The following is a 15,255-nucleotide window of genomic DNA, read 5'->3' as shown; positions in this document are numbered from 1 at the left end:
AAAGTGCTAGCAGCTGTTGGAAATTTTGTTATGGTTGCAAAGTATTGGTGGTCAGGAAGGACCAGAGAAGACTAGGGTTCGGGTAACCCTAGAAGGCAGCGAACAATTCTTTTCTTGTAAGTCATCTACTTTTCTAAGAAAAGATAGGTTGGACCTATCTGGAGAGGAAGGCTGAACCGTTCTAGGTTTTCATCTCTTCGATTCACTAGGGTTTTACAACAAACCCTACTGTTCTGCTGTGATTAAAACCCTACTGTTTTATACTTCGATTCACTAGGGTTTTACAGCAAACCCTACTGTTCTGCTGTGATTAAAACCCTACTATTTTACACCGAACTGTCTAAGCCTTGTTTCTTTCTGCACTAGAAGTTTGAAAGTGATCTTGCGGCAAGCCCTAGTGCTGGACTGAATCTTGTGATCTATCTAGAGCTGTCCTCAAGTTTATTGTTAGCATTGATCAGATTCTAGGGTTTCATATTAACCCTACTGCAAGTCTATCTATACAGTACTGATTAGATTGTGCAACTGAATTGATCAATTTAAGGACTGATTAAAACCCTAATTCTGCAAAGGCAAATCAGACCTCCTTCTAAGCTGTTTTTTAGAGTTTTTTGGGGTTTTCAAACTCTCTTAAAGGGGTTAGAGCTCTACGGACAGCCACTGTTGTGTTTGTTAGTTGATTTCAGATCAGAGTTATCCCAGTTTTGTGCACATACACTGTGAATACAGATCAGGCCTATACTGTTTTTTATTGTGATTGGTAGTCCAAGTGCTGTTTTAAGAGTTGACCGAGATGGAGTTTAAAAATCAGGCAGAAGGCAGCTTTGGGAGCATCAGTTATGGCAGTGTTTCTGAGATGGGTCAGATTACAACCGTAAATTCAGTTACTCTAGCTTCAGCCTACCATGCCTCAGCTCCAGGTACTACTGAACCTTGTTGGGTAATAGATTCAGGTGCATCCGACCACATGACTAGCTTGCCTTCACTGTTTACCTCTTACCATTTGTCATCTGGTAGGGATAAAGTATCTATTGTTGATGGCTCCCTGGTTCCTATTTCTGGGAAGGGGGACATTAAGTTATCAGATATGATCTCCTTGTCTTCTGTCTTACATGTTCCTAAGCTTGATACTAACCTCCTTTCAGTCAGTAGTATTACCAAACACATGAACTGCTCAGTAACTTTCTTCCCTGACCGGTGTGTTTTTCAGGACCCGGAGACGAAGAAGGTGATTGGGACTGGTCGTGAGACAAATGGGATCTATCTGCTCGGGGAGAGTTCTCGTCGGGAAGAGTCAGTGGGTAAGAGGTCACTTGTTTCCCAGAGTGTGAGTTCGGTTATGCTTTGGCATAACCGATTGGGTCATTTGTCTTTTCGGTCCTTAAAGACTTTGTTTCCTACTTTGTTTGAGTCTGTTGAGTTGTCCCAGTTGCAATGTGAAAATTGTGAGTTTGCTAAACATTGTAGAAACTCTTATTCATTGAGTAATAAAAGGAGTAATCGTCCTTTTGATCTTGTGCATACGGATGTTTGGGGGCCATATCACATTCCTTCTATGGGTGGGTACAGATATTTTTTGTTATTTGTTGATGACCATACCCGGTTTTCTTGGGTTTATCTTATGCGTTCACGGGATGAGGTTCCCGCCCTGACCCAAAACTTTCACCAAATGATCCTAACCCAGTTTGATGTCAAGATTAAAGTTCTTAGATCTGATAATGCAAAGGAATACTTTGCCAAGTCATTGGCATCTTACCTTCTTACTCATGGGGTTATCCATCCTCTTGCCCTCATACACCTCAGCAGAATGGGGTTGCAGAAAGAAGAATAGGCACATCTTGGAGGTGGCTAGAAGTCTTATGTTTACCTCCAATGTCCGTATTCGCTTCTGGAGTGATGTTATCCTCACGGCGGTATATCTTATTAATCGGATTCCTTCCCGGGTTCTTGATTTGCGATCTCCTTTTTCCCTTCTATACCCACATGAGGAGTTGTTTTCTATTCCCCTTAAAACATTCGGTTGTACCTGCTTTGTTCAGCTTCTCGGACCCCATCACTCCAAGTTTGAACCCAAGGCCTCCAAATGCATTTTCCTTGGTTATGCACAAACTCAAAAGGGGTATTGCTGCTATGATCCTGTCACAGGGCGGAAGTTCGTCTCCATGAATGTCACTTTCTTTGAGGAGACACCCTATTATCCTTGGGTTTCTCCTCAGGGGGAGAGCAGTGAGAGTAGGGGTTTAAGTCCTTGTCTTCAGGGGGAGAGCAGTGAGAGTGGGGTAGTTCCTTTACCTATTCCATTGAGTGATGGGAGCTGCAATGGTGAGGGTGGCCAGAGGGATCAGGAGTTGAGGGGGAGTTGCAAGGGTGAGGGTGGTCAGAGGGATCAGGAGTTGAGGGTCTATCACAGGCGGTGCAGGCAGGTTGATCACGATCATCAGCAGTCCAGGCCAGCTCCAATCTCATCTACGGCTCCAGGTCCAGACATTACAGTCCCAGGACCCACAGAGACTTCTTCTATCATTGCCATTTCACCTCCTACAGATGACCTTGATCTTCCGATTGCAGTCCGTAAAGGGAAACGACATTGTACCACATCTACAGCCCACTGTATTTCCCATTTTTTATCCTATGATCGCCTATCTCCTACCTACAGGTCCTACCTTAGTTCCATTTCCAATGTCCCTATTCCAAGAACAGTACAAGAGGCCCTATCAGTCCCGGAGTGGAGAGGTGCAATGCAAGTTGAAATGGATGCCCTGTTGAAAAATAATACCTGGGAGCTAGTTGACTTGCCCAAAGGAAAGAAACCAATTGGATGCAGATGGGTATTTACTGTGAAGCACAATGCGGATGGATCCATTGAGAGGTACAAAGCTCGGCTAGTTGCAAAAGGGTTCACTCAGACTTATGGTATAGATTACTTGGAGACATTTGCCGGTAGCCAAGATGACCACCATTCGGGTTCTATTATCTCTTGCAGCAAGCCACACTTGGCCTTTGTACCAAATGGATGTTAAAAATGCCTTCCTGAATAGGGACTTGCAGGAAGAGGTTTACATGCAGTTGTCTCCTGGATACTATGATACAGAGACAGGTAAGAAGGTCTGCCGGCTCAATAAGGCATTGTATGGTTTGAAACAGTCACCTAGAGCTTGGTTCGACAGATTCAGACTAGCTCTTGGAAAGTTCGGTTATGTACAGGCCCAGTCAGATCATACACTGTTCATCAAGAGGGTGGAGTCTTCACTGACACTACTTGCAGTATATGTTGATGATATTGTGGTGACAAGAAAAGACAGCCATGAGATTGAGTCCCTCAAACAGCTCCTTCATCAAGAGTTTGAGGTGAAAGATCTGGGTACACTACGGTATTTTTTGGGCATTGAGGTTGCTAGATCTAAACAGGGGATCTTTGTCTCTCAGAGGAAATATGTTTTAGATCTATTGGCTGAAACTGGAAAGCTGGGTGTTAAACCTGCAGATACACCCATTGAACAGAACCACAGGATTAGTGCAGAGAGTGGGGAGCTGCTTGAAGACAAAGTTATGTTCTAGCGGTTGGTAGGAAAGCTCCTATATCTCTGCCTCACTCGACCGGATATTACTTATGCTGTTAGTGTTGTCAGCCAGTACATGCATTCTCCTAGAACCACACATCTTCTTGCGGCAGAAAGAATTTTATCCTACTTGAAGAGATGCCCGGGTAGGGGTATACTGTTCAAGAACAATAACCACATGAAGGTGGAGGTCTATACAGATGCCGATTGGGCTGGGAGTGTTGATGACAGACGATCTACCTCAGGATATTATGCCCTTGTGGGAGGAAACATTGTCTCCTGGAGAAGTAAGAAATAAAGTGTTGTCTCCCGGTCTAGTGCTGAAGCAGAATACAGGTCCATGGCCAACGGAGTGGCTGAAATCCTATGGCTAAGATCTCTACTTGAGGAGTTGGGTATTGAGTATGAGAAGCCTTTGATGCTGTATTGTGATAATCAAGCAGCCATTAATATAGCACATAATCCAGTGCAGCATGACAGAACCAAACACATTGAAGTTGACCGACATTTTGTACGAGAGAGGGTCTCATCTCAAGAAATATGCCTCCCTTACATCACATCCAATATGCAACTAGCAGATATCCTCACTAAAGCTGTATCAAGAAAGAAGCTAGAAGCGGATCTATCCAAGTTGGGAATGATAAACATTTACTCCCAACTTGAGGGGGAGTGTAGAGAAACTGATGTGGGCCCCACAGCCGTAGGGTAGAATATACCTAGTCTATCTGCTATGTTATTCTGTTATTCTAGTTTTGTTATTTACTTTTCAGTTTTTTATATTGTTAAGTGTTATGATGTAAACACCAAGGGCAAATATATCATTTCATGTAACTAGCATAACATATAAATATTAAATTGAAGTGGCGGCGGCAGATTATTCTGAATTTGTCCTTCCTTTCAAACCTGTGTTCTACTGCTCTCTCACTAATCTTTCTCCTCTTTCTTCTTCACTTTCTCTTCTGTTCGAACCTGAAATTCCTTAGTGTCCAAGACTGATAGCAGTCTTGATCATCTTCAAACCTCAAGTACTAGAAGGTTCAGCCATGACTACAAGGATGGAACAACCGAAAATACTGGAAGGAATGAAGACAGATTTGTCCTCTGCACGGGACAACAAGGAGTCTCATTGGTGTACCTATTGCAAGAAACCAAGGCACACCAAAGAGAAGTGTTGGAAGCTGAATGGTAAACCATCAAATAGGGAATGAGGCTACCGAGGAGGACAACAGAAGAGTCAAAGTCAAGCTAACTTCACCACAAATCAGCCAAGCCAAGAAAAGCCTCCAGACAAGACCGAGTTCAATAAGGAGGAGATCGAAAAGTTAAGGGGGCTTCTGGGATCGTTGGAGAAACCTAGTGGTACAGGCTCTCTTGCAATCTCAGGTAAGTTTTCTATTCCTCACGGACTAAATGTTTCAGATGAACCTATTAGGGATTTATGGGTTACTGACTCAGGAGCCACAGATCACATGACTCACTCCTCACTACATTTTAGCACTTATACCCCCTGCCCAAGCAATCGAAAAATAGCCATTGCAGACGGTTCCCTTACTACCGTAGTTGGCCTTGGGGATATCCATATTAATCCATCACTTACACTAAAAAGTGTCATTCATGTTCCAAAATTGTCCACTAACCTGATATTCATCCAAAAACTCACCCATGACATGAACTGTAATGTGCTTTTCTATCCTTTTTACTGTATATTTCAGGACCAGGACTCGGGGAAGAGGATTGGGCTTGCTAAGGAGAAGAATGGACTCTACTATCTTGAAGAATCATGCAAATCAAATATTGTCCAGGATAAGTTATCTCTGTCATTCCTTTCATCATCCAACAAAGACACCATTTGGCTTCATCACTTTAGACTAGGACATCCATCTTTTGGAATTCTGAAAACTATGTTTCCCTCATTGTTTAAAGGATTGAGTGTTGAATATTTTCATTGTGATGTGTGTGAATTTGCAAAACACAAGCGTGTGCCCTTTCCAATCAGTAACAAGAGAAGTTCAGTCCCATTCTTTTTGATCCATAGTGATATATGGGGACCCTCCACAGTTCCAAATGTGTCTGGCTCACGATGGTTCGTCTCTTTTATTGATGATTGCACTAGGGTCTCTTGGATCTTTCTTCTTAAATCTAAATCAGATGTAAGTAGTGTACTCCCAAATTTCCATAACATGATCCAAAATCAGTTTGGGGTCAAAATCAAAAGATTTAGATCGGATAATGCACGGGATTATTTCAACCAAACTTTATCCCCATATTTTCAAAAAGAAGGGATTATCCATGAATCCTCCTGCATTAATACTCCACAACAAAACGGAGTAGCAGAAAGGAAGAATGGTCATCTACTAGTTGCAACCCGAACCTTACTTTTCCACCAGCATGTTCCAAAAACCTATTGGGGGGAAGCTGTGCTTACAGCCGCATACATTATAAATCGATTACCTTCGAGGGTGTTGGGATTTAAAACACCAATGGAAACACTTTCTCAATTTTATCCCGATCTACGTACAACAAATAATCTCACCCCAAGAATCTTTGGATGCACTGCTTTTGTCCATGTTCATACCCATAATAGAGGGAAGTTAGATCCAAGAGCCGTCAAGTGTATTTTTGTGGGTTATTCGTCCACCCAAAAGGGTTATAAGTGTTACCACCCACCTACTAAAAAATTCTTTGTCTCTATTGATGTCACTTTTGAAGAAAAAACACCATATTTTACTCAACCTTATCTTCAGGGGGAGTCCTTGTCATTCATTGAAGATAAGGACAGAAATTTGTTCCCGCTTGATCTACCTACAATTTCTCAACACCCAAACTCAGCATCTATACAAGTTCAATCCGTATCTGCACCTATCGAACCACCTCAAACCAAACCAACTTCTTCACCCATTCATACCAGACCCATGACAGAGAATGATGAACTTTGTGACTCTATGAGATTGCAGGTATATTCAAGAAGAAGAAACCAGGATCCTAATCTTGTGCAGGTTCAAGATTCAACTCCTAATCCTGAGAATGAGGTAAATACAGTTCCAAAAATTTCTTCTGAATTAGCATCTGACCAAGATCTTCCTATTGCTCTTAGGAAAGGCATAAGAGAATGCACTAAACATCCGTTATATCCCTTAGCAAATTTTGTGTCCTTTAAAAAATTCTCACCATCACATGGGGTTTCCTAGTTAGTCTAAACACCATCATATTCCTAATACTTTATCTGAGGCATTATCTGATGAGAAATGGAAAGATGCTATGAGAGAAGAGATGCAGGCTCTAGATAAGAATCAAACATGGGAAATTGTTGACCTACCACCAGGAAAGAAACCCGTAGGTTGCAAGTGGGTTTTCACAGTAAAGTACAAGTCAGACGGCTCTCTAGAAAGATACAAGGCAAGACTCGTGGCAAAAGGATATACACAAACCTATGGTGTTGACTATCAGGAGACATTCGCTCCAGTGGCTAAGATGAATACGGTAAGAATTTTGTTGTCACTAGCAGCTAACTTCGACTGGTACTTGGAGCAATTTGATGTAAAGAATGCTTTTCTTCACGGTAATTTAGAGGAGAAGATATACATGGATATTCCTCCGGGCTTCAAAGGAAATCTAAAAGGAAATAAAGTTTGCAGGTTGAAGAAAGCACTATATGGTCTCAAGCAATCACCTAGGGCGTGGTTTGGAAGATTTACTAAAGTTGTGCTTGCCATCAGATACAAACAAAGTCAGGGAGATCATACACTCTTTATAAAGCATTCGGATGCAGGGGGAGTCACGGCTCTTCTGGTATATGTCGATGACATAATTGTGACAGGAAATGATAAAAAGGAGAAGGAAGCCTTGAGAAGATGCCTAGTCAGAGAATTCGAAATAAAAAAACTTGGGAGATTGAAGTATTTTCTAGGGATTGAAGTAGCTCATTCCAGAGAAGGCATCTTTATCTCACAACAGAAATATGTAACAGATCTTTTAAGAGAGACAGGAAAGTTAGCATGCAAACCATCCTCCACGCCGATTGAGCCAAATCACAAATTGGGAGAAGCAAATGAAGATCCAGCCGTGAATAGGGAAATGTACCAAAGATTAGTAGGAAAATTTATATATCTTGCCCACACAAGGCCAGACATAGCATATGCCGTGAGCGTGGCTAGCCAGTTTATGCACAACCCGAAAGAGGTTCACCTACAGGCGGTCTATAGGATACTACATTACCTAAAGGCTAATCCTGGCAAAGGAATCTTGTTTAAAAGAAACACTAGATTAACCCTAGAGGCATACACCGATGCAGATTATGCAGGCTCTCCCATGGATAGGCGGTCCACTACAGGTTACTGTACGTTCCTTGGAGGAAATCTTGTGACATGGAGGAGTAAGAAGCAGAATGTGGTAGCTAGATCAAGTGTGGAGGCAGAATTCAGGGCAATGGCTCAGGGAGTATGTGAATTACTATGGCTCAAGATAATTTTGGAAGACCTAAAGATCAGATGGGAAGGTCCAATGAGATTATTCTGTGACAACAAGTCAGCTATTAACATTGCTCACAATCCCGTCCAACATGACAGGACAAAGCACATTGAGATAGATAAGCATTTCATAAAGGAAAAGCTGGATAGCGGATTAATTTAAACTCCATACGTCTCAACGAATGGTCAACTGGCAGATGTGCAAACAAAAGGGCTTTGCAGTGTGGCATTCCAAGGACTTATCTCCAAGCTGGGAATGAAAGATGCATATTCACCAGCTTGAGGGGGAGTGTTGGAAAGTAGAAGATTGACTCCCTGATTGATTCTCCATAATTTTAGGTCCATCAGTTTAGGAAACTTAATTTCCTAGAATCATGGGATATTAATTGGAGAATCCCACTGATATAGAAATTAGTTTTTTAGGAAAAGTTAGTTTCCTATTTTATCACCCTGTAAATTAGCTCTATAATTCTATATAAAGTTGTGTATATGCTCCTTCCAAGACAATACAATCAATTCATTTTTTTCTCTCAAATTTTCACAGATGGCACAAACATAATAAATGTTGAAACTTTATGAAAATGCATCACCTCCCCCATGGTTTTACCCTTTTCTTCCCTACTTCCTCATCCCTAACTCCACCAACCAAAGCTCCAATTAAACACCCTCAAAGTCCTAGCTAAGATCCACTAATTGTCCCAGGTATCAAAAGTCAACCAGCATCCACCATAGACCATGAGGAAAAGGAGGTCAGAGTTTCCATACCAAGGGACCAGCGTACCTTCACTCTCGCATTTTTTGACTCGGTTGCTCCGACAACCTGAGAATTCAAACTATCCAACCGTCCAGAAGTCGTCCTATCTACAAACACCACACAACCAGAATTAATTAAAGCTCTAGACCCATCATCGATTAAGCAAATATATCCAATGCAAGACAAAGCAAAACTATAAGTCTCTGCAGACTTCAAAAGTAGCGGGTGATTATCCACCGTAATACGAGCAATCAACTTCCACACACCATAAATAAAAGAATACAATAGAAACTAGAAACTAAAGATATGCAAAGGGAATAAGAATTAAGAGGTGAAGGAAGATCCAACTCAGTGATTTGCTATGATGAAAACCGAAATTTAGTAAAAAAAATTCCAATCGAATTCGAAGGAAGTTGTTTTACCCGGAAGAGAAGAGGAGCAACCCATGTCGCCGTGAGAGCGTCTGATTATCTAGGGTTCTATTGGAAGAGAGAAACCGATGCTTCGATCTAATGGCGCGTGTACTCTGTTGTTGGTTTATTTATGCGCACGTCTAGAATATGGAGAATTCGCAGAAGTCTAGAATATGGAGGGGGTGGGTCCTCAGTCCACTAGAGAAGTAGGAAATAAGCCGTTTTCTTCTGTCCTTTTTAACAGCTACTAGGAAAAAGGTTTAGGAAACGGATAAAAGGAAAGGCTTCCATTCAACTGCCATCAGGTTTGTTTGGTTTGGACTATTGGAGTCTTGCCGCCATGATCTTCTGGTCTTCCATCACCATCCATCAGCTGGAGAGCGAAGGGCCAGGTCGAGTTCACCAACGCGCGTCTATTACGATTCAGAATTTCGGGGTTTTTTTTTTTTTCCCCTCCGTTCCTCGAATGTGTACTTGTTAGCACGTGGCAATGTTAAACCATCATAAAATGTCTATAATTATTAGTTATTATACTTGAGATGAATGATGATCATAGTAATAATGTATTTTTTAATCATTTATATTTTTATATATATAAATAATTGGGGTGAGCAACAAAAACCGAAAAACTGAATCTAACTAAAAAACTTATTAAAACCAGATTGAAAATTCGATTAACCAAACCGATTGGTTTGGTATTTAAAAAAAAACGAAGGTATCAATTCACTTTTGGTTAACCAATATAGAAAACCAGAAATTAACCGAAGAGATCGGTACACATATAATTCTATATATTTTAGGTATATTATGTATATTATATATTTTTTAATGTATATTTTATATTTTTTATATATTATAAATTAATAAATATGCATTATATATAAATATATATTTATAATATATATAATATATTATTTATTATTTAAAATATAATATTTTATATATATTTCTGATTTTTTATTATATCTTTATATATTTTTTTATAATATATATTATAAATATAAAAACTGACAAATCAACAAATTGAACCGGCCAATCAATTAACCGATCGGCTTTGGTTCGGTTTTGGTTGCCTATTTTCAAAAAACCAGTGATACCAATTTGGTTCCAAAAATAAGCCCACGGTTCAGCTAGCCTTAACCTAACCCAACCCAAAGTTACATTGAATTCATATTTTTCAACCCTAACCCTAGCCCAAACTTCAACCCAACCCTACCTTTTCGGGTTGGGTTCAAGCTAACCTGGCCCAAGTTGCAACCCTAGTTTCTCTTAATGTTTTAAGAATCATAATATTTCAATACAAAAAGGGCCAATCAAGTTCTTAATTTCTCTTTGGTAAATCAAGTGAGATTATTTTCTTATTATTTTAAATATTACATTCCAGGTTTATTATTTTTCTCATTCATTTTCTTGTTGTCATTTTTTTTTGCATATATCAAATTAAATAAATTGTTTATTGGATGACCATAAATCTAATATCAACTATATTGATGATTCTTTGTATGTTTCCTTTCTTCTGAATCGGTCACTTGAATAATTTGAGAACTTTACATTTTGAAACATGAAATGTAAAATATTTATAATTATTAGTTGATTAATTATTATTTTATTTAATGATTAAAAGCTGAAACTAATTACTTATAAATTTATATTATTTTATGAATATTTTTACCTTCTACCGTACTAATTTTGATATATTATATGTTATTTTTAGCAATTTATAAAATTTATTTAATTTGTTCATGGACTTTGAGGCTTATGCCTCTCTCAACGCCTTATGGCTTATATCTCCTCTGTTTGGAGTATTATGCCTCCACTACGACTTTACCTTTTAAAACCTCGGCCGTACCTCTCACCACCGAAGCTTTTTTTTTTTTTTTTCCTTTTGGTACTAGGCTTTGAATATCTTCAATTTTCCACACTTCCATTAAATTTGTTATACACATGTAAGAGAGCATTTATGACAATCTAAATGGAAGTGCGGAAAAGGCAGAGGAAAAAAAAAACGTGTATGATAAATCGGAGGACAAATTTTTTATACTATCTGTATGGTTTAGCTAATTGATTAACTATACCCTTATTATTTTATTGTTGTCTAATGCTATCCCTGTTGATGCGAAAAATACCTCTATGTTAAATATTGATAGATGGGCTGAAATATCAGTTTTACCCTTTATCTCCACTTCCTTGGCATACAGTTTTACCCTTTATCACTGATGGAAACCAGCCAAGATCTTAGCACGTGTCCTCCCAACTGACAATCCCAAAAACCTTTAACAAATTGCTGACGATTCCTCAGAGCACAAATATTTCCTGATGGAGATTGGGTGATTGACGAGGGTTTATCCTACGCAGTGTATGTTTTGCAGCACCACTAGAATGTGTTGATGAAAGTGTGACCCATACTGCACGAGGGGTGGTGGACACGAAAAAAGCTATTCGTGAAGGCGAGTGGTGAGCTGACGTACTCATACTGCGGAAACAAGTCAGAGATGAACCAACTAATGTAGAAGGCGATAGTGGAGGGCTACAATGGGTTCAAAGGGGTGAAGTGCCTAGTGGATGTGAGCGGAAGTGACAGGGATCACCTGTCGATGAAACTATACAAGCATCCCCGTGTTTGAGAAGGAATCAATTTTGATATGCCAATGGTGACAAAAGCCCCAAATATTCTTGGCGTGACGCACGTCGGTGGAGATATGTTCGAGTCTACTCCAGCCAACAAGAAGAAGGTGGATGCATCCCGCAGCACCCAACGACATTTTCTCTCTCTCCTATTCCTCTTTCACTTGCTTTGTTTGGTACTTCTCTATCCGCCACCTCTCTTTCCCTATCGTCTCCCTATCTCTCATTCTCTTCCCGCTATTCTTTCTCCCCTCCTCTTTCAATTCATCTATAACCACCACCGCTGCTGCAACTTCAGCAACGGATTTGGTACTTTTCTCTCTGCCACATCTCTTTCCCTCTCGTATCCTTATCTCTCATTCTTTCTTCCCGCTCTTTCTTTCTCGCCTATCTCCCCCTCCTTTTTCACTTCCTCTATTCCGCCACTGTCGATGATGGGAAGCATTGGATGGAAGCAAAATGGAGGAGTCTTGATCATATAAATCAAAACTCCTGAATCCGATTCCACTTGCTTGAAACCTTGAGAAACCGCAAGACACTATTTCTACTAAACCTGCTCTCAGAGCCACAACTTCCACTTCCAAATCCGAGGAACACGGGAAGGAATAACCTACTGCAAGGAAGCCGACTCAAATCTGAAAATACATCCAAAAGCTGCATCATCGAGACAACAAGGAGTTTGTTTCCTAGGTCCATGTAAAAGAAGGCTAGAGAAAAAGTGGGCTATTTTGATCCCAACAGAGATAGGGCAGACACACGGTTTTCAGATGCAATACCAAGGTCACCTTGTGGTTGCAAGTGTGGAGTCCGGAGACGAGAGTTCCAAGATTTGATTCCCTTCGAGTGTTTTATGATATCTAGTTTAATAACATTTCAGATCAGTGCCTTGTTTTAGAAAGAGAAAAGGAGAAAACGAAGAAAGGGAAAGAGAGAGGGAAGAGAGAGAGAGGTTGGAGGATGAAGGGCGGCCAAGTGGGAGACGGGATCTGCTCCTCATATTTGGGCGCCTCACATGTGCATTCACTGTACATTGAGAACATCTTCCGTGAATAATAACTTAAAAGTGGGAAATGTTCCCAATGCATAATAGGATGTGCGTGTGAGGCGCCCTTTGTGAGGAGAAGATCCGGATCGAAAAGACGGATCGAAAAGAGGGGGACGAGTGTAACATTGGGTTTTAAAAAAAATTAAAACCTCACATGGTGTCACGTGTGTACAGGTTTTGGTGAAATATTAATGGATGCTAATGATAAGGGTAGAGTTGGTCAATTGTCAAAAACAGGGTAGGGCTAGACAATATTGAAATAGTAAGAGCATACTTAATCAATTAGCTAAACCATAAGGGTAATTTAAGAAATTTACCCTAAATCGGATTAACTGGATGCTATAAGTTATAACTATTCAACGAGCTATGGGACCAATGATGATATTCTACAAGTGAGAGTCCTATTTATTTTTTTACCGATGGGCGTGGAATAATCATTGGCTTAGATTTTGGGGACATGCTACCCCAGTATCCCCTCTATTATTATTCCATTTTATCAAAAAAAAAAAAGTGGAACCAATGATAACCCCATGCCATCATAAGTGTGGAGCATGGTACCATTGGTTTCACATCCTGCTGAACAGCTATCCAAGAGAAACTGGAAGCAAAGTAGTCGTTTGGGGAGACCAAATCTGCTCCCCACATCTGATGCCTTACGGGCGCCTCACACACACGTCCTATCATGCATTGGGAACATCTCCCGTACTTATTAGTTATTATTCATGGGAGATGTTCCCAATGCATAGCGAATGTGCCTGAAAGGCATCCATTTGTGAGGAGCATATCTCGTCACCTATTTGGGAGGGCTGAAGCGCAATGGCTTTTGACTCTCCCCACACGACAACCAAGAATTGCCTTTCCGAAGAGAGCCCAATCCGCTTTGGGCTGTTTTGGGACCCTTTGTCATGATACCTTATTTTGAGTGCGGATTTAATGGACCCTTAGGTTCACAAGGCGCATGAACCCTTCAATAGGAGGTGTGCACGTCAACCCCCTTAACATAATGGGTGTTTAATGTTAATTTTTATCCGTCCTGTTGAACCAAATGCTTAAAGACAAAAAATGGAAAATCATCTATGCGTTAATGTGCCATATTTGACGTTTTAGCTTATCGCCGATAAACTGATTTTGGTACAATAGGCTGATGATAGAGATGGTTCAAATACGCTTTAGAAACGCATGGATACAGACGAAAAACATAAAAACACATGGATACACTAGGAAAATGATTATTAATTCTTTAAATATATTACTAACAATAGATTTAATGTCAAAATAGCTACAAATAATGTATACATATATAAGAATTGTATATTTTGACGAAATATATTACAATTAATATAACTAAATGTGTAGATATCATATAATTTTATTGATATGCATTAATCAATATTTCAAAAAACAAATTATATAGATTTTTACAAATTCATACATGCACAAAGCCATTATTATCTTATTTTATGTTCAAGTCCAAGGCACAAAACGTACACAACTATTGTATTTCAATTATTATATCAGTTTTTCTATTTTACTACTTATAACTTTTAACATTAACAAAAATGTTAACTAAAAATTAATTCTCAAAATTTTGGTAAACAATATTTTCATTTTTGTAAACAATAGATATGTTATTATAAAATGCAAATCAAAATTAACTGATAATTTATAAAAATATATAATCCTAACTTAAAATATATCAAATCTATTTAAATTTCAAAGATATATATTATATGAAAATTAACAAGTTTTAGTTACTACAATAATTATTTCATTATTAATATTTTTATTTTTATAAATTTCTAAAATAAAAAATAAAATTTTAATATAAATATAGATTAGTGGATTTGATAGATTCAATTTATATTACATTTTTAAATATTTTATAAATAATATTTTTATTTTTGTAAATAATAAATACATGGTTATTTAATGCAAATTAAAATATTAATTAATAATTTATAAAAAAATTTGAGATATATATCATTTGTAAATTAGTAAATTTTAAGTATTAAAATAATTATTCTATTATTAACATTTTAAAATTTATTTAAGTTAAAAATCAACTTTTGATATAAATATGGATTTGGTAGATTATTTATTCTATTGGTTTATAAAATATTAATTTAAAATAATATTCTTTTTAATTTGTAATTGGAATTGTTGAGATTTTATATAAATATTAATAACAGAAGTTAATTTATTCCGATTATTGACATGAAGAAATAATGTCTCAGTGGCTAAAGATGGATCCCTAATCGGCGCTAAGATGTGGTATTGGGTTTTAGTCGTGCCAGTCGTAAACTTTTTTATATTGAAGTTGTCAAGCCGAGGTTCGATACGCTTCTGTATCGATGAGTTTTGGATCGGTCGATTTTATACGATACAGATCACT

General features: G+C 38.7%; 1 protein-coding gene across 3 annotated transcripts in view; it reads right to left on the bottom strand.

Annotated features, from left to right (window-relative positions):
- Nucleotides 1-9,608, bottom strand: part of LOC104595092 (ras-related protein RABF1-like) — a 45,313-nt gene extending 35,705 nt beyond the window's left edge. Inside the window, exons 1-2 of one of the 3 annotated variants that reach the window (XM_010255674.3) lie at nt 9,203-9,608; nt 8,808-8,887 (exon numbers count right to left, since the gene is read on the bottom strand). In XM_010255674.3, the coding sequence (XP_010253976.1) occupies nt 8,808-8,887; nt 9,203-9,227 (105 nt within the window). In that variant the 5' untranslated portion in view covers nt 9,228-9,608. The remainder of the gene's footprint in view (nt 1-8,807; nt 8,888-9,202) is intronic. The other 2 variants (XM_088898329.1, XM_088898328.1) reach the window with 2 other exon arrangements.
- Between the last annotated feature and the right edge of the window lie 5,647 nt (nt 9,609-15,255).

This window comes from Nelumbo nucifera, chromosome 2 (genome assembly GCF_055504915.1).
Source record: "Nelumbo nucifera cultivar China Antique chromosome 2, China Antique-T2T, whole genome shotgun sequence".
NCBI classification, from domain to species: Eukaryota; Viridiplantae; Streptophyta; class Magnoliopsida; order Proteales; family Nelumbonaceae; genus Nelumbo; species Nelumbo nucifera.
Note: the sequence above shows the minus strand (reverse complement) of the source record. Positions and strands in the feature narration are given on the sequence as shown.